Below are 24493 nucleotides of genomic sequence, written 5' to 3' on the forward strand. Positions count from 1 at the left end.
GATTATAAAATATTATCACCATACAGTTTGTCTAATATGAAGCTCCTTTTAGAGCAGAAAATTAATTTAAGTCATTTCTGATTGCAATTTAAATGATCCTTTAAAATGGTTAGCAAAAGGATTCCCAGTAACTTCAGTTATAGGTTGAAAATAAAGCTCATGGTATTTTTTATTGTTATGTAATGCCACATTTAATCAGCATTTTTGTAGTGTATTCGCAAATAAGCACTTCCTTTTTTTTTTAATTAATGATTTTTTGTTAGTCACCATACAGTATACCCCCGGTTTCCGATGTAAAGCTCGATGATTCATTAGTTGCGTATAACACCCAGTGCACCATGCAATACGTGCCCTCCTTACTACCCATCACCAGTCTATCCCATTCCCCCACCCCCCTCCCCTCTGATGCCCTCAGTTTGTTTCTCATAGTCCATAGTCTATGTTTCACTCCCCCTTCTGATTACCCCCCCTTTCTTTATCCCTTTCTTCCCCTACCGATCTTCCTAGTTCTTATGTTCCATAGATGAGAGAAATCATATGATAGTTGTCTTTCTCTGCTTGACTTATTTCACTTAGCATTATCTCCTCCAGTGCCGTCCATGTTACAGCAAATGTTGAGAATTCTTTCTTTCTGATAGCTGAGTAATATTCCATTGTATATATGGACCACAACTTCTTAATCCAGTCATCTGTTGAAGGGCATCTCGGCTCCTTCCACGATTTAGGTATTGTGGACATTGCTGCTATGAACATTGGGGTGCATATGGCCCTTCTCTTCACTACGTCTGTATCTTTGGGGTAAATACCCAGTAGTGCAATGGCTGGATCATAGGGTAGCTCAATTTTTAACTTTTTAAGGGACCTCCACACTGTTTTCCACAGTGGCTGTACCAACTTGCATTCCCACCAACAATGTAGGAGGGATCCCCTTTCTCCACATCCTCTCCAGCAATTGTTGTTTCTTGCCTTGTCAATTTTTGCCATTCTAACTTGTGTAAGGTGGTATCTCAGTGTGGTTTTGATTTGAATTTCCCTGATGGCTAATGATTTTGAACACTTTTTCATGTGTCTGTTAGCCATTTGTATGTCTTCATTGGAAAAGTATCTGTTCATATCTTCTGCCCATTTTTTGATTTGTTTGTTTCTCGTGTATTGAGTTTGAGAAGTTCTTTGTAGATCTTGGATACCAGTCCTTTATCTGTAGTGTCATTTGCAAATATATTCTCCCATTCCGTGGGCTTCCTCTTAGTTTTTTTGACTGTTTCCTTGGCTGTGCAGAGCTTTTTATCTTGATGAAGTCCCATAAGTTCATTTTATCTTTTGTTTCTCTTGCCTTTGGGGATGTGTCATGAAAAAGGTTGCTGTGGCCGATGTCATAGAGGTTGCTGCCTATGTTCTCCTCTAGAATTTTGATGGATTCCTGTCTCACATCGAGGTCTTTCATCCATTTGAAGTTTATCTTTGTGTATGGTGTGAGAGAGTGGTCAAGTTTCATTCTTTTGCATGTAGCTGTCCAATTTTCCCAGCACCATTTATTGAAGAGACTGTCTTTTTTCCACCGGATGTTTTTTCCTGCTTTACCAAATATTAGTTGCCCAGAGAGCCTAGGGTCCATTTCTGGGTTCTCTATTCTGTTGCATTGGTCTATGTGTCTGTTTTTGTGCCAGTACCATGCTGTCTTTGTGATCACAGCTTTGTAGTACAGCTCGAAATCCAGCATTGTGATGCGCAAATAAGCACTTCCTAAAACACAACTTCTAACTTTGTTTTTGCTTACTATAATATAAAAAAAAAAGCTTCTAATTTTTATGACTTCAAAAGTTAGTATAGAATTAACTTTCAAGTTCTATTTCAGTCTGAGATTATTTCTTCATGCACTTATTTCCACTTTGCCCTAAAGAAGGTATGTTACTGGCATCTTATTCTGAGATCAATTTATTTAGATTGTAATTTCAGGGATTTTTTTTTTTTTTTTTTGAGGAGCAAGAATCAAGTCTTTGTTCATTCCTTGCATTTGAATCATTACTTGTATTTGAAGCATTCCTCGATGACATCCTTGGCCTGAGACTTTGCCATAGTCCTTAACCACCACACAACTGCAACTAGTGACTTGATGGGGGTTTTCCCCCTCTGTCAGTCTTACAGAGGCCCACCCATTCCCCTAGTTTCTTGTTGTCATCAACCTTAATAAGGCTGATTTGGTGTTCAGCACAAAGGGCCTCCGTGAACTTGACAAACATGGGCTCACCAGAGCTGGATCAAGCACACAAAGATGGGCTTGGCACTTGTCTAAGGCTTCGACAGCTTGGCGAATTCCACGTGTTAGGCCATGGTGGATGAGGGCGGTCTTCAGCACCTCTTGTAAAGCAGAATTAACGGCCATTACAGCTCCAACAGCAATGCCTTCCTCGGCCATGGCCGTCAGTTACAGGTGCAGTCAAATCTTAAGGGCACCTGAGCCTCCAGGACTTTTTTTTTTTTTTTTTAATAGTTATTTAAGGCAGCCATAGAAGACACCTGATTAATGTTGTCAAGAAAGACCTACATATTGAAGGAAAATCTGCCTGGATGAGCCTCACGTAGGAAAACTTACCAAAGGTTCTTCTTGTATGGATTACTAGAAAAAAGAAAGAAAAAACCCCTGCAAATGAAAACTGCTGAGACTGAAGTCCAGGGAGTCTGAAGAAAGACTGCTTTAACCTTCGGGCAGAATTCTGAATTAGCCTTCTCTTCCTCTGAGGACCCGCTTGTGTGTTTTGCCCCCTCCTCTGAGAGGGTCTCCTCTTCGGAGGTGGTTTGGCACCGGAAGAGGTAGAGCACAAACTACACTTCAGTCGAGTCTCAGCAGCTACGCCCGGGCTACGGCTGACACGACGGCCTGCTGTCAGCTGCGTTTTCAAGGTTACAGAAAAAAGTCAAACACTGACAGCACAGATGGGGCATACAGTGACTGAACTACAGCAGTTTGGGGGTGAGGATGCACTGCGGGGGGTCTGAGCAACACTCACACAGACGCAAATGTGCAAAATCGAAAAACACAAAACTGTCTAACACGTTCAGTGTTAGGCACGAATTTGGCAAAAGTGCCAGCAGTGCTAGCCTTTGCAGTATCTGTTAATGACTTCCTCTATATTTTTCCTTATCATAGTCATACTCAAATGAAAAAAAGCCCTAGTTTTGAAGCTCACGTCCTGTGCCAAGGAGTGTGTGGCACAGCACACGGACACGTCATCTTAAGGGACAGATGAGTGTAACTGAGCGTTTCTCACACTGCTGCCCGAAGAGAGCCCGGTAAGAAATCACGGTCTACAGTTTGTCCTAGAGCGTTAGCTACTAAAAGACGTTCCAGCTCATTTTCTAACTTTTTATTTCGGACTGTCTCGAGAAACCAGCAGGCTGCAGATTTTGAAGATAAATTTGCCTTTTAGTTACTATATTGAGGTAAAGAAAGACATGATTTTTTAACACAGTAGACTCTGCACTGTACACTCAAATTACTGGAAAAGGTGCCTTTGTGCCTTGTCAGTCCCTTAGGTATATAATTAGAAAGTTCTTTTCAAAGAGTGTGAAATTAGGCTACCACATGAATCCCAAGCCATCAATCATTAATCTATAGACTAGATGAAAATGACTAAAAATAGAATAAACAGTTTTTAAAATAGATCTGATAGATTGAACAGATTTAACTAAAGTTTGTAAAAATTCTTTTTCACTTAGAGTGTCTTTTTTTCAAATGAGGACAACTGTTATAATAGAAGAACAAAAAACTGAAGAACAAAAGTATAGCATATAAGACAAACTAATCAGGGGCGCCTGGGCGGCACAGTGGTTAAGCGTCTGCCTTCGGCTCAGGGCGTGATCCCGACGTTATGGGATCGAGCCCCACATCAGGCTCCTCCGCTATGAGCCTGCTTCTTCCTCTCCCACTCCCCCTGCTTGTGTTCCTTCTCTCGCTGGCTGTCTCTATCTCTGTCGAATAAATAAATAAAATCTTAAAAAAAAAAAAAGACAAACTAATCAACTTATATAAAACAAAACTCAGGTTTAATAATTCATTTTGTATTTTTAATTAAAAATATTGACTATGCACCAATAAAACTGCTTAATATACCAGCAACCTTAAAAACACTCCACTCCAAAAATGAAAGATCATTCGTTTCTGCCTACTTAGCAAAATTCAAATAAAAACAATTACTGTGAGTAAATGATAGACCCGACTCATAATTACGTACTTTTGATTACATAATTGTGAAAGACAATACTGTTAACAAAACATTGAGCAAACTGTTTTTAGAGTGATGTTATAGGGTCAAAAAAAAATGAATAGCAGAAAATATAAGTTATTACTTATGGATGATAATATAACATATGCCTCATTTTAGCATAATTCCAGCAATGGATCACTGAATGCCATATCACAAATTAAGGTTCAAAGATAAGAAAGTAAAGATTGGCCAAAATGAAAAATTTCAGTAAGTTGTTATATCATCAATTAGCCATCAGGAAGACTAGATAATTAATCAAACATAACTGACTTTGTAGGGACTGAGATAAACTTAATTTTTTTGAGAAGAGAGAAAGAATGTCCTGATGTCTTATTTCTAAAATCATGTGGTTCAATTTTTTTCTGATTTTTAAAATTAAATCCCAAGTATCAAATATGATTTTATACCTTATTTACACTCCAGTGGCGCACTGAATGTTGCACATCATTAACTTTGACATAGGTATTCCAAACAACAATCACTCCCGTGCAATCCCCTGAATACATGTGATGACCTATTTAAAAAAAAATAAAATTACTCACTTATGAATGCTACACACAGGTAGAAACAGAATGAAATTGGGAAAACACACCCCAGTATAACAAAGAATCAGAGGGCTATTAAATGGTGTTTTAGTAAAAAGAAAACAAAAAAGTAAAAAAAAAAAAAAAAACCCACTCAAATATAACCATAGTCAAATCCTAATTATCTTTAAATGAATTCTTCATTCTTCTGAATTACTTTTGATGACTTATTTCCCTTTTGTCACTTACATGAAATTGAATACACAAAGAAAGATGCATCTCATTGCATTTGTATATGGTTCAAATTCTACAGCCAAACAAATCATTTGAATTATCCAATATATATCTATATTGCTCACCTTTATTAACCTATGTAATCTGTTTTATACTCCTGGAAAAACACCTATATTCTAATATATACTGTTAGCAAAATGCCTGAGACCAGTAGAAACTCAGTAAACGATCATGGAATGAATAAAATGATAAATGACAGGTGTTCCAGTTTAACATATATTCTTAGAGTCAAACCATCTTATAGTTGAATGGGACCTCAGAGGCCATCAAATTCAACTTTATACTCACTCAGGAATATCTTCCACACCATCATGAACAGATGGTTGTTCAGTAAAACTGTGTACTTAATATTTTACAAAGCAGCTCTTCAACTGATTAAAGGCTCTGTATACTAGAATGTTCTTAAAGAATATCTGTCTTTGGTAGCTTTAGTCCCATCGCTACCTACTGGAGCAACACAGACTGATTTCTTTTTGTTTCACATACGGATATCTTAGTCAAGTATTTGAAGAAATTCATCTATTTATAATCTGAGCTACTTCTATGACAAAGTTTGCAGAAACCTTTCTATCCTTGGTTGACTCTTCCTAAATATGTTCCAATTTCTTAACATTCTTGTAGTTACACTGAATAAATTAGCAGTATTGTCATTTTGATCTGGATCCTATACTAATTATAGCTATGGTCTACATATCAGTATCTGAAATAATGTAAAGATGACTATATACCATTCTCATAGGGGTTTATGGGGAATAAATCAGTTTACACATGTAAAGTACTTAAAACATTACAGCACATAGCAAGGACTCCAGAAATGTTCGACTCAGCAACCTCAGGTCTGGGAATTTATGTTAAGAAAATAATTATAAAACAGTGCAACAAAGTTTTGTATATACACATATGTATGTATGTGTATGTGTGTATCTATATTATTCACAGAAATCATGTTCATGGTAGGAGAAAACTGGAAACATCCTAAGTATTGCCAACAATAGAATGTTTCTCAAGATACATTCAGACAACTATAAAATACATACCTATTAACTGTTAGCTGAATGCAGAGGTGCTCAGTGCACAATGTACTCAGTACATAGTGTAAATACAGGTTTCCCTGCTATCTACCTAATATTCTTTTGGTATTTCCCTCTTCTTCCTCATTTTAACCCTTTAACTCAAAAGCCTCTTAAAAGAAACCTACTGGAGAAAAAAAAGAAAAGAAGCCTACTGAGGGGATAATCACCATCCAATGAAATATATTTATGAAGTTTGGTGTATGACTAGTTGTTACAGCAAAGATTAGTTGAATCTAAATATTTAAGAATTTAATGACTTTAATGATTTTTTAAAAGATTTTATTAATTTATTTGAGAAAGAGAACATGTACAGGGGGAAGAGCAGAGGGAGAGGGACAAGCAGACTCCATGCTGAGTGCAGAGCCCAACATGGGACTCAATCTCATGACCCTGAGATCACAACCTGAGCTGAAATCAAGAGTTGGGACACTTAACCGACTGAGCCACGCAGGTGCCCCCAGAATTTAATGACTAAAATTACAAACAAAATTCCCTCACTGCTAAATCTGTGCCCAGGTCTACCATATGATCTGCAAAATACACATAAATCCAAAAACGTACAATTGTCAATACACAAAATCCCTCTCAAGCTTGAAAAGATTATCTTAGTGAATAAAAATTATTTTTAAAAATTCTTCATACAACTAGCTTTCATTTGGAATATATTCTGACATACCTTCAATATCAAAACAGAGAGAGTTGATGAAACTCCTGTGCGTGTCAAACTGTCGGATCAGTATGGCAGGATCCTCTCTCATATCAACCTTCCATACCCGTATCACAGAATCATAGCACCCTGTAACCACCAGGTCTTTTACAGCAGGATGGAATTTGGCCGTGTAAACAAAAGAAGGATGAGGTAAAACTCTGAAAGTACTGGTATTATTTATTTCATTTTTCCATATCCTAGAAAAGGATAAAAAGTTATATATTGCTTCTGAAAGGCAGAAGTTTCTAAAACTTTCTCTAACAACCAACACAGCCAACGGAACTTAAGTAAGCAATGACAATAACCAATGGTAAACTGCATTTCATAACAATCAAAAATAATGTGATCAAATATTTGATGGACAGGGTTCTTTACATTTTGACAAAGCTATTTCTTAGTTATTATCAAGCATAATGGCTAATTTATCTCTAATTTTAATCTATACTGTAAAATGAAAAATTGCATTTGGATATTTTTTTTAAAACCTATTTTTGACATTGATTAAACACATGGAATAGTTGGTAAAACAGTGCATTTAGTACATTACACACAAAAAATAAAATATAGGGAGAGCTTTAATTAGTCCCCATTTGTGTATATTGCTTTTGCAAAGTGCTCACTAGTAGAGGTTTAGAGAACTAGATAATTTGTTAACTATGTATTTGTAATTTCCAAGCCTAGATAATGATCATGATCTCAAAGTCTTAAAAGCCATACTGAAATTACTGTATGATACCTGAGTAAAATAAGATTAAAATAACTATGATATTTTGATAAAAAACAGACTATCTGAAACACTCGATTTATGTTCAACATTTTTACTATCTCTTCCTCTAAATAATGGATAATTTTTAAAAAGTAATTATTACTGTCATTGCTACGGTCTTGACAAAAGAGTAAACCCTAAGGGTTAAAACTGTTACGTTAGATACTCTGCATTTCTAGTCAGTGTGTAAAAATAGGCAAAATCTAGCAACAGAAAGGTGCTAAATGAGTATGGAACAGTGGATTTTAAACAGTTTGATTAAATTATTAGAATTAGAAAAATATATTAATTTTTAATAGAGGGATGGGGATTTATAGTTCATTCTTTTAATTACGACCTAAGAACTAAAGCAAATTAGGTCCTTTTCAAAATTATTGATGAGAGAAAAAAATACAGTTGCCATTCAAGAATAACATTCTATGAGTTTTCTTAGCAGCTGCTTCAAATACAGGATATGATCTTCAATTACTAAGAATCCAAACTAATAATGGAGGAAGTGAAAGAACATGTTTTCAAGTGAAAATAAAGCACGTGTGTGTCACTGCATAAACACTTTTACCATAGTAACACTTTCAATGAATATGCTACATGAAACACAGTACTTAATGAAAGAACAAAATCACTAATTTGTGATTAAGATTGTTAAAAGAAGATTGTTTAAAAGATAAAAACTTTGGTTGCTTGCTTAAAAATCTAAGCAATATTATTTGAAATACTATATAACAGGCAGAAATGAGGCAATCATATCTTAAAAACAGCTCAATTAAAATAGACACAGTATTTTAAAATAAAAATGAAGCCTTTTATGTAAAGACCTAACTGGTATCAATGATGGCTTTAGACAAGCAAGCAATGGTTGAGTCCAAGAACGAAAAAATGTATTAATGAGTTTGGGGAAAAAATAGGCTGATCACAAAGAACAAGGAAATATACAAATTTGTAAAGACTAGATGAGCACACACAAAAAATTATTAGAATTGGGAAAGAAAAAACATGCAGTTACAACAGTCTGTATGATGAGGGGCAACATGGGGACATATGAGCCTAACTGGGAGCCATTACATGTGGGGAAAGTCCGACTATATGAGGAGCTGTTGGTTAGAGAAAAACACAGATTGTACTGAAGATAACTAAAGATGATTTTGGTTAACCCTACACGGCAAAGAGCTAACCAGTGGGAAACAGTTAATCAGGAGCCACTAACACTAGCCAAGAAGACAGAAGGAGAAGATACGGCCAGAAGCCCATGCTCTGCCACTTGAAGCATGAGCAACTCTAATTCTCTTCCTTTGACTTTCGTTTTTTCATTTTAAGTAGTCCTTACCTCTTTCAAAAACCTCACTCTTTTTGGTACTAGCCACAATGTTTCTCTCTTCACTCAGTTAATCCTACACAATAAATATTTTTATGATGTAAAGAGCCCTCAATCAGTATCAAAGCTACATAAAGAAAAAAGTATGCTTTACTACAATATATTATATGCTGTGTGGAAAAACCCAAGAGACTTCAAGAACGGTTAAATCTGAGCTGGGTTTTAAATGATGACTATGAGCCTACAGTGGCTCACAAAAGGCACTTAAATGTTTGCTGAGTGACTGAGGTGGGCAGGAAGGCCAGGAAAAGGGCATTTAAGCACAGGAAGAGGAGGCATGGAGATACCAAAGAGGGTAAGATGCTAAGAGCATTTTAAAAGATTGTGTGGGTGAGGCCACGGGTACATGGCAAGTGCACAGGAGAAGGATGGAGGGTCAACGAGAAACATGCCTGTTATGCCATGCTAAAGAGCTGGAACATTTTCAAAAGGGCTGTGGGAATCAAAGACTTGAAAATCAGGGCATTACAAAAGACGGTTGTGGGAAGATGGAGGAACAAGAGACTGAACAGTGGGGAAGTTTAGCACCACCAGTTTAAGCAACAGAGAGATAGCAAGGGCCTGAATGAAGGTAACGGCAGTGAGGCTAGAAAGGGTGTGACAGAATGGTGAGGCATTTAGCGGGGCGAACTGAGGGACCGTGGTATTGCTTGGATATGGGAAGGAACAGTGGGAAGAAAAAAAGAAATGAGTGCTTTTTCTGGGTTCCTGTTCCAGAGACAGGGTGGATACCATTAAAAAATCCACAAGAGGACTAAAGCAGGAAAGCAGTTTGGTGATATAAGCAAGTCTGGTTTTGGATCTGAGGTGCACTGGCAGTCCAGACAGAATAAAAGAAAGTGAAACTCAGAAAAAAAGTGGGTGCTAGAAGTCAGCCCGTAGAAGTGAGAGTCAAAGCTGGGGAAGATGAGAGAAACCAGGACGAGCACAGCAAACCAGGGAAGATGCTCAAGTTGGAGGATTCTGGGAATAAACATCTATAGAGAACAGGCAGAGGAACGAGAGATAGAACGAGAACTGGCCAGAGTCATAAAAAGCAAACAGAGGAGGCTGTTAATGAAATCACTGACTGAAATATTTTAAAACTGGTCAATAATTAATTACTGATGTGAAAGCAAACAGGGTAAGGACCCAAACCGGCCACTGGATCTGAAAATCAGCAAGAGACTGCTGGCCTCTTAAAGAAGGTTGATCTAGCAGGATGGGAGTGAAAGCCAGATTCACGGGGTTGAACTAAAGACAACATGCGGCATGCATAGAACGTTCTTGATGTTGTAGGAAGAAAAATAATGTGGTAGCCTGGAAAGCAGGAAGAACTGACAAGATTTCTTAAGATAAGGAGATTTGAGCATATTTTTAAGATGAGAGGACAAAATCAATAGGAAGAAACTGAAGAGAAAAGAGAGGTAGGAAACAGAATAGTAGATTGAAGGACTGAGATTAAAAGCACATGTCAAAGAGTGGCCGGAAAGGTGTCTTTACCCATACATCTTTGTTAAGAGCAGCGGACAGAGATAAAGATGGGTACATTTATAGATATTGGGTGGGAACCCAGAGGGACATACAGGAAGTTCATGTCTGGGATAATTTCGCTGTAAATTGAAGGCAGTCAGCTAACGAAAGTGGGAAGATGTGACTCAGTGTAGAGAACTTGGAACTTGAAGTGCCGTAAGGCTTGGATGTGCTGCCAGAGGAATGAGAAAAGATAGCTGCATAGAGATAAGGAAAAGTCTTGCTCGGCTGAGATGAGAGCTCAGGTGATTTTAAGACTTACAAATCCACAGTCAGGACTTTGCCAGGTTATGAATTTTTCTCCAGTACAATCTGGCATTGGACAGAACGGCTATGCTGAGAGAACAAACAGAAAGAGCTTCTGAAGGATCCTATTAAGAGGGACTAACAGAGGGTGCCCAGCTACACAGGGAAGGAAATCAAGTCTCACCAATTACCATCTTTTGCATTTAAATAGAAACTAAACAACAATGATAACATCTTAATTAATTAGACATTTTATATTAAAAAGGAAGCTGATAGGACTAATAGAAGGGACTCAGACACTAGAAGTGTCTGTTAAAAAAGCAGGAAGTGGGGCGCCTGGGTGGCTCAGGCATTAAGCGTCTGCGATCGGCTCAGGTCCTGATACAGGGTCCTGGGATCAAGCCCCGCAGGACCCCCACGTTGGGCTCCCTTCTCAGTGGGGAGCCTACTTCTCCCTCTCCCACTGCCCCTGCTTGTGTTCCCTCCTTAGCTGTCTCTGTCAAATAAATAAATAAAATCTTAAAAAGAAAAAAAAAAAAGCAGGAAGCAGAATAAGAGGGCATCCCAAATTGCTCTAAGTATTAGCTTCTGGTGTACAGAGATCATAAAAGATTTATGTGTATCCACCTACATTTGTTGGAATCAAATCACATGATATATAATACACATATAAAGCATCTTGAAAAACTGCCTAATAATACACGAAAGGAAGAACAAGCAGTGACAATGAAGTTTTACAAAGTAGCTTTAAAAATTTTATTATGATACTTATTAAGTTGGAAGGGGTTAAATTATTTTATAACTGACATTCTGAAAAATGCAAATATCAATAATCCATAAAACTCTTAAAATATAAGGTACATATTCACTTACAGGTTGGTATCCCCTGCTTTTCAAAGTCTGCATTACACCACTTGGCTTTTTACCTAAGACCTACGTCAGTACCTGACTAACCAAAAGTAATCTGAAGAGGATTTTTGCTTTAATGAAAAAAGGAGAAAAGCACAAATCGGGTTCACCACTTGTTCGGCAGAGAGCCCTTACGGAGGGAGCGTGTAGCCCCAGCAGTGAGAGGGGCCCGGCCACGCTCCTGCCCAGGAGCTATACTCAGCATTTCAACGTCAAGCTGCCACAGCTCTGAGCTGTGTCTGTGAGCATCTGTGCTTTATCTCAATTTATTTTGTGCATCCCTTAGAGCAAAATATGTCTCAAGGTATCAAAAAACTCCGAGAGAGGTTATTTTTTGGGGCCTGCGAGCACTCAAAAAATTTTCCATATAAATTAACAGTTATTACTTCTTCCCCTTATGCCATTTCGTCTTAGGCAAGGCTTCACAGGAATGCTGTACTTTTGGAGAGTGGAGGAAACTGTTCCTTGCCCTCTAGGATGCACTGTGCGCTGCTGTGTCCTGGCCCCTTCCCACAGCTAACAGGGAAGACAGAAGCCCTACCAGGAAGAGCTTATATTCTAGGACAAATATCAACTGTTTACTTTATGTCAAACAGTGCACAGTATTAATCAAACACTGTACATAATGATCACTTAAGGACACTGAGAACTAGAAGCATTACATATTACATAAATAAAATATATTTAATAAAAACATCTTCAGGAAGAAGTTCTCCCCACTACGACTGATCTAATCAGTCAGTCTGTATGATGCATCTCTGTGACAGTCCCTTGATAAGCAAATATGACCGAAGCCTAAGAACAGCTGTATCACTTTTAGTTCTCTTTGCTTTCCTTGCTGGCAAGCAACATACACAGTAAGTACTCCTCAAGTATACTAACCTGGCAGTGCCGTCAGATGATGCAGTAAGGATATAGCGATCATCATTTGACCAACAAAGATCATAAATGATATTGAGGTGGCCACACAATTCTCTCATGAAACGCCCAGAAGGAATTTCATATACTAGAGAAAACATTCAAAAATTAGTCAGCCAGAGAGTCCTTTACCCAGTAACACACAAATATATAGCTTATAATAATTTGCACACAGTCTCTAAGAATATTATCACCAAAGATATTTTCAGCATAAAAAATCTCAGTCTACTTAAAAACAGTTTTTCATTTCCTTCAGACACAAGAATTTACACATATAAAATTTTATAATATGCTACAACTACTCTCATCTCTTCAAAGCAGTTTTTCTAATAATCTTTGATAATCAATTTATTAATCAAATAATAACATTTAAATTGCAATTCCTTTCAAAGATTCTATAATTTGGGCTTTCATGAATAAGATACTACTTTATGTGAAAATCAATTAAATTCTGACCAAAATTTTAATTATTTAAAGTAAGAAGAAATTTAAACTGTGCTATTGTTAGAAAATAATTCTTAAAAAAAAAAAAAAAGATTTTATTTATTTATTTGCGAGAGCGAGAGTGAGCGCCAGCTGGGGGAAGGGGCAAAGGGAGAGGGAGAAGCAGACTCCTTGCTGAGCAGGGAGCCCAGTGTGGTCAGGACTCTGGGATCATGACCTGAACCAAAGGAAGATGCTGCAACAGCTGAGCTACCCAGGCACCCCTCGTTAGAAAAAAATTCTAATACTAAAATGATATAATAGGAGAATTAACAGAGACCCAATCTGGTAAACAAGGTATTGTGGTATTGATACAAGTTACGTTCACAATGAAATCTTCGAAGAAAGTAACTTAGTTTAGAATGAGAAAGTTTGCAAGTCTCTACTTCCACCTAGTGGTAAAACCAAATGCCCTTTAAAATACTGAGCTGTACAGAAGTACTTCCGGAATAGCAAAGGACTTCAGAATATCTGCTCCCTGATAAAAGCAAAGAGAACACTGCAAAAATTATCCAAATTAGCGTTTTCAGAACTCTATAAATTAAACAGAGGCTTGCAACAATTTGAGGAGCATTTTTACTTAAGAAAAAGCTTAATCTTTGCAAGAACCTGAGCTCTGTGGTGTTTTAACTTGCCATGTTCCCATTCCCCCCTCCCAAGCTCCACAGTAGCTTTAGAAACCAACAACTTAAAGCCAGCAGCCTAGGAGCCATGGGATGGGGCAGAAGGGGTAAGAAGCTCCCCCAAAACCCCATCTCCAAGACTTACCACTATTAAGACAGTCTGGCAGTTCCCTAAAAACCTCCACTCTCAGGGCTTGGCTTTACTTGACTTAGCTCAGAACATGCTCTGTGTGAACAGCCCTAACCCCAGCGTGCATGCTGAAATAATCAGGGGCACAGCTATCAGAGGCAGTGATACCAACTGAGGCTAAGAAGAGGCTGAGCAAAAAACATAAAAGGAAAAAGCTGAGAATGAGATGTCCAGAGGGGACTTTGAAAAGATCCAACAAATTCCTGGGAACCTAGCAGCACATATGTATGTGAACAAGAGACTAGAGGTCCTCTCTCACTCTGACTGACTTGAAAGTGAAGGCTAAGGCCTGCCGTGAGTGTTAAGAGAGCATCCCAACACACACACAAATCCTCTTGGTAAAGCCTGGATGATCCACTCACTCAAGGCATTTAAAAGTCTCTACCATACCTGACCACCAAGAACAGAGACTGAGCAGAGACTTCACCAACAACGAATCCTGGGTGGGTGGGTGCAGAGGAGGGGGAGGGAGAGGAATCTGATTTCCAAACCTGCCACACATGTAATATGGAGACATGAATAAACCACAACAGTCAAGTAGAGCCATACACAGGAAACAAGGCAGTCCACAGGAACTGTCCATGAGGAAGCCAAGACATTGTTCTAGAAAAAGACTTTAAGTTCACTCATAAATATGTTCAAAGATATAAAGAAAACCATGTCTAAAGAATTAAGGTGTGAGAATAGTTTCTTGCCAAAAAATAGTATCAATAAAAAAACAGAGATTATTAAAAAAAATAACATAAAGATTCTAGAGTTGAAAAGCACAATAATGGAAATAAACAATTCACTAGATGGGCTCAATAACAGATCTGAACTGGCAGAAGAATCAACTTGAAGACAGGTCATTTGAGATTATGCAGTCTAAGGAACAGAAAGAAAAAGAATGAAGAGAAATGAATAAAGCTGCAAGGACCTGTGGGACACCACCAAGTGTACCAATAAAGAGATGATGAGAGTCTCAGAAGAGAAAAAATAGAAAGGAAAAGAACGATTTGAAGAAATGAAGACTGAAAACTTCCCAATTTTGTGAAAAACAGTAATCTACACATCCAAAAAGCTAAACAAATTCCAAGTAGACACATCATAGCTGACCAATCAGAAACCAAAGACAAAAACTGTTCTTCTGTTTTTTGAGTTAAGCAATAAGTATGTCTAAATTTATATAACATTTTGAACCAGATTTCTTTAAGCATAAAGTAACACAAATTTATCACTGAAATGCTAAAAATATAAATCAGAATGAAAATAATTCTTTCACTACCCAAAAGAAAGAAAATCACTATTAATACTCTGGAGTAAGAATCTTTTTTCCTCCATGCATAGGTTTTGGTGAATTTTTAAAACAGCACGGTCATAATCAAGCTACACAAATAATTTTTGTGTTTTTTAAAGCTAACATTATTTCATAAGGAGGAATATTTATTTAATAAATGCTAACCAAGCTACTTATGAATCCTGCGGGAAAGGGGAAATCATCTGAAATAAACTGTGTGAAGCTGAGGAAGTTTAATACCACCTGGTGCTTAGGGCAGATGCCCATGAGGAGCAGGCTACTTCCTGCTGAGGAAGCTGGTTTTCATTACTACACAAGAAATAAGGGAAAGTATTTAATGCCTCTCAGTCTAGAAGAGAAGATAATGCTCACTTGAAGCTACAGAAATTTCTCTTTTAACATGGTTTTCTATATTTTTTAAAGGCAATTTGAAAGTGGGTTTTTGGCCTCTCTGCTGCCTTCCCTACCCTAATGAGAAGTCATCCTCTAGGTACTCTTGAGATAACTGTTACCGTTCTAGTGCATATGAAATTTGAGGGCTTTCATAATTTCAATTATCACTGCTATCAACTGACCACAATGGGCTAGAATTCCTCATGAGATTTGTTAATCCCTTCATGTTTCTAAATTTCTATAGTTAAAATAGAAAATGCTTACAAAAATCCTCTTGCATGTTTTAGAAATAAACTTACCATCCTTCATTTGATTATTCTCATTCTACTTCTGAATATATATTTTACAGAAAACTGTAAAATTATTATCAAAAAACTGGGCAGTTACTTAAATTAAGAATTCAATGAATTTTAAAAACCAAACAATGTCTTCCACATAGACGTCAATCACATTAAACAGATAGAATGATTACTCACAGATAACTGGATATCCATCCCGGCTGGCACAGGCTGCTGCTAATATTCTTCCATTATGAGAGAAAGCAAGACAAAAACATCCTCGTTCTCCTGCATTTAGTGAGAAGAGGTGCTTGTTTGGGATACGGCAAGCCTAAAAAACATATATTTAAAAAAAATACATTAAGAAACATTAAAATATGAAGGCTAGTTGTTAATTCAATTATTGCAGTGGAAGAACTTTATTTTTTTTAAGTCCCTTTACTGTGATGCAAAGAAAGAGGAAAGTAAACAGAATGATGGAACACTATAGTAAATTATTTTATTTCCTAAGAAGGGAATCAGGTCTCCATAAAATAAAGTCAACTTATATTCCATGTCTAACTAGTACTTAATTCACCTAAAATATGAATAGAAAATGTCATTATCTGGTACTCTAAAGCTGTCACTATTGCGTGCACGAACACACACCCACCATACATTTACATGTACCCTCAGAGCTGTTGGAGCTTTTAAAATAAATAATGCCATCTCTAAATGAATTGAGAATAATCAAGCACTTCACCTGCCCAGGTAGTCGTTTCCACTTCACTACTTCTTTGGAATCTTCTAACCCAGGTTCTGCATCTACTGAACTGGTCTCGTGGTGTCGTTCATAATACACTGGTTTACCTTTTTCCTCCTGAGGACTCACCACAGAACGGTAAGACGGCTTTATCTAAATGTATAGAAGACGAAAAAATGTAAATATCAAGTTAACCTTTTTCTCTTGTCTAGCATATAGAGTTTTTTAAATATTGAAACAGACAATGTGTAAATACTTTCAAAATGTAACCCAGAAAAACATTCTACTTTTATCTACATTATTCTAAATAAGATGAAAGGTCCTTGGTTCTATAACCAAAGTCTTAAAAGCTGGGAGGAAAAAACCAGAACTCCAGTGGTTACATGAAATGGTTTTAATAACTCTATCCCTTTGTTTCTGCCTCTTCACCAATACCTACCAGATGTCATGTCACAGCTCTGCTATACTATGGTATCCCTCACTTTGATATCAAAAAACCAAATCATAAAGACCTAAAGTTTTTAAATCTTCCTTTTCTTAAAAAGAGATTTAACTCCATTCAAATTAATGCAAACCAACCCTGTGGTCACACTAATAATATCATTTATAGAAATTGCAACTGTCCTGAAATGTCTTATTGTCTAGAACAAAAGTTTTGTTTTAGAACCAAGTCTTTGCTAAAATCATTCATAGTGTTAATCTGTGGAAAACAGTAGTAGGAACATTATTCACTGATTATTTGAATAATATTGTGAGAAGGGTGCCTGTAAATCATGGTACTTCAAATGCCTGGGACAAATCTAGCTTGCTGTTTTTGCCAATAAAATCTTATTGGAACACATCCACACCCATCTGTTTAACATTGCCTGCAAAAGTCTATGTAACTACTTTCTCAGTACAAAGGCAAAGCTGAGTAGTTGCAACAAAAACTGTATGGCCTACTAAGCCTAAAATATTAACTACTCTTAGGCTTTACAGAAAATATTTGTCAACACCTACCTTACATAATTTTTTCTTTAATTTTTAAAAACCAATATTATTTTTAAAAAAATTCTAACACTGAAACTTATATTTAGTAATTAATATTCATTTAAGTATCTTTTATATATTAGCTAGTACAGGCTTAATATATAATTGTTGAAAGTGCTTTTATAGTCTAGAAATCTATTAAAGTAATTCTGGAGACCTTATCTCTTTAGAAATGAAACACGTCACCATTTAATTTCTACAACAGAGAACATATATTTCTATGTGCTATTAACTTACACATTCTGGAACTTTCAATCCTCTTACAGTTACGTATAATGTTGATGGATAACGATTTCTTGGATATTTTGACCACCATTCAAAAACCTCAACAACATTTAATTGTGATCGGGGCTTAGTAGGTGGGTAATACAGCTGCAATCGAAGTTTTGAATTGATGTTTATATTTCCATTGGCTCCTAGAAGCTTGAAATAAGAATTCCAATAAAATACTGTTTTCACTGAAAATAAATACATCCAGTAAAGCAACAGTACATAGTCAAAAATCCATTTTAAAAAGATTAATACAGCACGCTGAAATTCCTTAGCTATAAAAGCAAAGAACACTGACACAGTTGGTTAAACACAATTCCAGATCATTTTGACAAAAGGTAACCCAAATTACTTTTTAAATATTTTCCTGATAGCTGTCCGACCTGTATAAACTCAGGCTGCTGGTAAAGCATTTACATTACTGTGCCAGATGTTACTTGGCACAAAGGAGATAAGCAAGATACCTCTGCTTGAAATAACAGTGATAAAGTTAAAATGCACAGAAAGAAATTTTCCATTTGTTTAGTACCAGTATTTTTAATGAACATTGTTTTAAAATTTTTTTGAGAGCGTGCATGCATGGGGGAGGGGAGGGAAGAGAGAGCACACATGCGCGTGCACAAGTAGGTGAGGGGGCACAGAGAGAATCTTAAACAGACTCCACACCAGAGGAGAGCCCAACATGGGGCTCAATCTCAGGACCCTGAGATCATGACCGGACCCGAAATCAGGAGTCCGATGTTTAACCAACTGAGCCACACAGGCACCCTTTAATGATAACATTTTAATGTTTTAATTTTTAAAAAGTCAAAATCATTTTCAAAAAGTAATTAACATAACCTCATTCAAGGCATTAATTACATTTAAAAAATATTTTAGTCTACCTTCTTAGAAAAGGCTATGCAATAAAAAACCTAAAACATCTATTTAAACTAAATAAATGGAGATGCTTATGAGAAAAATAAAAATCTCATCAACTCAAAATAGGTCCCCTTTCACTAGACTATGACACTAAGTAGAAAATGTCATGTTAACCTTTGTGTCCTCTACAAATTAGGGGATAGCTGGGAGCTTTTGCAGCAGTTAAGGCAGAACATGAAGGTGACAGCCTAGGAGAATAAGGATGGAGGGCAGGGAATATACTCAGTAGCTGTTACTGACTGATGCAACTTGGAAAGGGAAAGAAGGGAAGATTTAGGAAAGACTCTAAGGCAATGCTGTCCAACAAAACTTTCTGTGATGATGAGAACCTTGTATAGTTGTGGTACCCAATACAAGATACACTAGTCACATACGGTTATCGAGCACTTGACGTGTGACTAGTGCAACTGTGGAACTCAATTCTAATTATATTTAATTTTAACTAATTAATTTGAATTCAAATAGCCGCATGTGATTTGTGGCTACCAAAATGAACCGTGCAACTCTAAGGCTCTAAATGTGGGAGACTGGGCTGATGGCAGTGCTATCAAATGAAGTAGCAGATACAGAACGGGTTAATGGATTTATTTAGGTAGCATGCTCAGACTAGGGAAGTCTGAGGTATTTATAGGTCATCCAAGTTGAAATATCTGAAATCTGAGGCAGAGGCAAGAAAAGAGGTCCAAGAAAAGTAGAATAAAGCTCTAACCATGAGTAGGATTGAAATTAGGTAAGTGGAAGACCATGAAGGAAACTGAAGGAATGGTACAGGGAAAATCAGGAAAGGATAGTGTCAAGAAAACCCAGATAACAGAGTTTCAAGAGAGTGATGTATTAAACACACACAGAAGTGATAAAAGAAGAACTGAAAAATGTTCACTCACTAATGTATCAAATAGAAGTCATTGATGATTTGTTTGGAGATATTTTCACAGCTGAAACAAAATCCAGATTGCAGTGTGTTCAGGAATGAGGCATCAATAAACAGCTGGCAAAAATATGGCCCATCTCATCCCTAGCCTTCTAGGGAAGGATGTAAAGCCAGTGGAGGTTGTAAGCAGAGGTGTGGTTATGATATACAGGGATAAAGAACCGTTTCAACAGAGTAATAGAGGAGTTCAGTAATTAAATATTAAGCCCTCGAGACTTCCTTCATAAACCCTACTCCTATCTGCCTGAAGCTTATCATAAGGGAATAATATTATAAGGAGTTATTATTCCCCAGCTTCTAAATCATACCTAATATAGGTTGTTTTAATACTCACCAGGCAATCTAGTTTACACTAGTATTATGCTTAGCATGAATAAATGACTAAGATCAGCCACGATCTTGTCATTATGGTTACAATTACATAATGTAGAATGTGAATAAATAAGGCTTTATTATTTTAGTAATAAAGCTTTATTATTATTTAATAATATATATGTGCTAAATGAATTAAAAGTGTCTCTAGCTGAGAATTAAGATAGTCTCATTTATATCTGGGTAGGGTCCTTTGGGGTTTATTTGGACCACTACAGTAACTTTACAATTATCTAGGACACTCCTGGAACAAATGGTATAAGTATTAACACACTTAAATTTTAATTTGATTCATGATACGTTCTTAAAGATTTTATTTACTTATTTGAGAGAGTGAGAAAGCATGAGCAGAGGGGAGAGGCAAAGGAAGAAGGAGAAGTAGACTCTCTGCCGAGCGCGAAGCCTGATGCAGGGTCCCAGGATCCTGACCTGAGCAGAAGGCAGATGCTTAAACCGACTGAGCCACCCAGGCGTCCCCATGCTACTTTCAAAGATGGATTTTTCCTAGTCCATACATTCGTTAATTCTCTCAACAGACATTCACTGAACACTTTCTGTGTGCCACTAATATGCTGGGAGCTGGTGATAATTAAAGAGAGAGTTTCAAGAGAGTGATATAACAAATGCAAAGAGATCTGGTAAATTAAGGACTAAAATATGTTCAACAAATTTGCCAAAAAGAAGTCACTGGTGACTCTGAAATATTTACAATCTATGAAGGCAATAGAGAAGTGTTATAATAGAGGAAGTATATAGAATACTTACCCTTTGTAGGGGGTAGAGATGGGAGAATTCCTGCTTTGCCATTTCTGCCAATGGCATAAAATGGATAAATAAAAATCTATATACACTTAAAGGTTAAAAATGCTATAAGACGTTCTTTCCCAAGTGCAGTTTGTAGTTATTACTGCAGTTCTGTACAAATCTTAGCATTTTTAAAAGGAACAAAAGTGCTTTCTAATAAGACCACAATGACAGAATTTACTATGTGAGAGTAACCTTTTTTGGCTTTTGCTTTTTTTTTTTTTTTTTTTTTTTGCTCTAAATCAGTATGAAGGGGATATAAAAAAGTTATGACAGGTTATAAAAGGGTGATTTTAGAAGCTACATTCTACCAAGGGATTCCTAAATCCACTCTAGAATTACTTCCTCCCATAGTCAATCTGGCTTCCTTTCAGCAGTTAGACTACACTTATTATTAATATTTTTAAGATTTATTTATTTATTTTTAGGGAGAGACAGACAGTGCATGCAAGCAAGGTAGGGGGAGAGAGAGAGGGAGAGGGAATCCCAAGCAGTCTCCATGCTCAGTGCAGAGCCCCACACAGGGCTGGATCTCATGTCCCTGAGATTATGACCTGAGCTGAAACCGAGAGCGGGCCTCTTAACCAACTGAACCACCCAGGTGCCTCAAACTGCACCTCTTCTACCGCCTCTCTCTAATCCCCAATGTGGATTAAGTGCCTTACCTGGGTTTTCACATCATCTACTCTATAGCACATAATCATGTAAGTAATATGTTTAACATGTTTATATAGAAACTGAACTGGAGGGCAAGGACCATGTCAAATTTATCTATGAATGCTCTTTATTTAGCAGAGTGCCTGGCATTTCATAGACAATAAATATTGTTGAATGGATAGATACACAAATAGAAAAGTTCTATAAATTTTACCAAATATGTTAATATCAAGACTTTTTATACCTTACTTATATTCGAAGTCAGAAATAAAGGATACTAGAAATAAAAGAATTATAAAATTAAAATTTCCCTTTTGTAAAATCAACCTATCACATCTTTCATCTCTGCTGAAACACTCTAGTTAAAGACACCATCATTTCCTACCAAGGCTATTGAAAGAATTTTCAACCTTAATCTTCCAGTATATATATGTGTATCCTCTCTAATTCATTCTCCACCAAGCAAAGTAATCTTCCTAAACCTAAGTCAGACTATTCCACCCTTTTGTTTTAAAATCCTATAATGGCTTCCCACTGTTCTTTAGAATTCTATAATGGCTTCCCGTTGCTATACTGGCTTCAAAGACCTTGCATGATGAAGACTCTGTCTACTCAGCAATTTCTTCAGATACCATTTCCCCCCTCAGTCTCTGTCCTCCAATCTCAGTGGCCTTTTGGTTATTTGAGTGTATCTCACTCCTTCCAACATCGTGTCTTTGTAAATATGGTACCCTCTATCTAACTCTCTTTTCCCCCTGCTACCATCAAGCTAATAATACTCAGGTTCAATGTCTCTTCCTCAGAAAATCTTTTCTAAGTATTTACAAAAATTGCAATAAATGATAAATTGTATAAATGATTGTTTTATATCTGCTTTCCTTGCTAAAATATGAAGTAAACAAGGTCAAGGAGTTTATTTTCTTGTTTACTGACTTGAACCACGCTGGCACACAGAAAAGGTTTATTAAGTATCTTTTAAGTTGCATAAGTGATGGCACGGTTGTTGTGTATCTTTTTCAATACTACATACTCAGAACTAATATAGTGTATCTGGCACACACTAGACACTCAATAGATATTTAAGAATCTGAGTATCACCTTACCTTGCATTGACAATTCTTCACAACTGCAATCTTAGACTATAACTCCTTATATACAACCAAACCAACTTGGGAAAATGTAGCCAATCAGAACTGAAGATGATTTTTAGAGCGTTTAAAATGGGTGAAAAACATACCTTGAGAAATGCCCAGGCAATTTTCCGAAAGCCACATTCTTGGTTTTGAACTTCAGAATTATTCCTAATTTCATCCATGCTTAAGAAATCAAGAATCTGTAAATAAGTATAAAAAATTACTTCAGAGAATATTAGCCTACTTAAAATAAAATATTTTGTTGTAACATATTATTGAAATTTAAAAAAATAAGTTGTACACTTAAAAGGTATTTTCTTCACAGGGAAGAAAAGCATTTCATATTTCATTTACATTTAAGTTAACTCATCCTATTAGTGAGGGTCCATTTTTTGACGACTTTATCTTTTACTAATAAATCATTTAAGATTTATTTCATGTCAAAGACCAGGTATTAATTACCTTAAATATAGTTTAGACATAAATACACCAGTTATAAAATTCTTAACATTTAATCTTTTTTTTTTTAATGTATGAGTGCAGATTTCAAAAGGATTGTTTAAAAATCTAGGTCCTTCTTTACATCACCTTCCCGAAGCTGGGGATTTTCTCTTTGGTTATATGCTGTCACTAGGCTTCTCAAGAGGATTTCTTTCACATCTCCATCCTGTCTGGATGCTAAAACTCACAGAATTTGAAACAACGCTGCCACAGACACCATCTGTATTCTATCTAGGTCCCTGTCAGAGACTATCACTTTGAACTCACTGGTGCTTCTCAAAAACTTAGCTGAGATAACAAATCTTTATAGATAGCTTAAAAAATAATATTGACTCCATTCATTTCTCTTTTTTATACACTTAAATCTGTCTTCAGATACAACAGATGCTTAGTTAAAAACCACTAACAATATAAGAAAATATATAACAAAGTAAAAACAACTTGCAATCCAGATCCATAGATGATCAACTTTAACATCTGGTTTATACTATACCTAAACCTTTTTCTGTGCATTCCTAAATATATATATATATATATATATATATATATATGACTACAAATCCAATGCTATTTTGCAAACTATTTTTATATACCATGTAGTGAATATTTCTTCGAGTCAATACATACACATGTATTTCATCATGTTAATGTCTGCCTAATATAGTCTGGTATTATAAACACCATAAATTTAATAAAAGCTATTAGTTACATTACCAAATCTCTTCCTGACTGAAGAGATTTGTCTCCCTAAAATTTTTACTGTTATAGTGTTTAAATATTCTTGCACACACGTCTTTGTGTTCTTGTAATTTTTCCCTTAGTAGAAATGATGAGAAGTGGAATAATGATTTTAAAGTCTTCTGATAGATATCAAGTTGTTCTTAATAATAAACCCTTAAAAGTTGAAATCAAAAGTAGTTTTGTAGACAGTAACATATTATGTTAAAACTTAAGAAGCAACCGCCAATCTGGAAAACAGTATGGAAGTTCCTTAAAAAGTTAAAAATAGAACTACCCTATGACCCAGCAATTGCACTACTAGGTATTTATAGAAAGAATACAAAAATACTGATTCGAAGGAGCACAAACACCCCAATATTTATAGCAGCACTATCAACAATAGAATAGCTAAATTATGGAAAGAGCCCAAATGTCCACTGACTGATGAGTGGATAAAGATGACATGGGGTGCACACACACACACACACACACACACACACACACACACAATGGAATATTACTCAGGCATCAAAAACAATGAAACTTTGCCATTTGCAACAACATGGATAGAACTAGAGCATA

The 24493-nt window shown here is 36.3% G+C and overlaps 1 protein-coding gene and 1 pseudogene across 15 annotated transcripts in view; both read right to left on the bottom strand.

Annotated features, from left to right (window-relative positions):
* The window catches only part of AHI1 (Abelson helper integration site 1), a 210066-nt gene that overhangs the window by 152033 nt on the left and 33540 nt on the right, over positions 1 to 24493 (bottom strand). For all 15 annotated transcript variants that reach the window (XR_015726128.1, XR_006782862.2, XR_006782861.2 and 12 more), the window contains 7 exons: positions 22795 to 22890; positions 17840 to 18025; positions 16574 to 16726; positions 16030 to 16162; positions 12553 to 12676; positions 6833 to 7062; positions 4673 to 4779 (listed from right to left, as the gene is read on the bottom strand). Coding sequence is in view for 12 of the 15 variants with exons in the window: in XM_087865511.1 (XP_087721637.1) it covers positions 4673 to 4779; positions 6833 to 7062; positions 12553 to 12676; positions 16030 to 16162; positions 16574 to 16726; positions 17840 to 18025; positions 22795 to 22890 (1029 nt within the window). In the remaining 3 variants the exon portion in view is untranslated. The remainder of the gene's footprint in view (positions 1 to 4672; positions 4780 to 6832; positions 7063 to 12552; positions 12677 to 16029; positions 16163 to 16573; positions 16727 to 17839; positions 18026 to 22794; positions 22891 to 24493) is intronic.
* Positions 1465 to 4665, bottom strand: LOC123803363 (small ribosomal subunit protein eS12 pseudogene; annotated as a pseudogene).

The sequence above is a fragment of the Ursus americanus genome, chromosome 11 (assembly GCF_024610735.1).
Source record: "Ursus americanus isolate L20-20 chromosome 11, mUrsAme1.1.p, whole genome shotgun sequence".
Lineage (NCBI taxonomy): Eukaryota > Metazoa > Chordata > Mammalia > Carnivora > Ursidae > Ursus > Ursus americanus.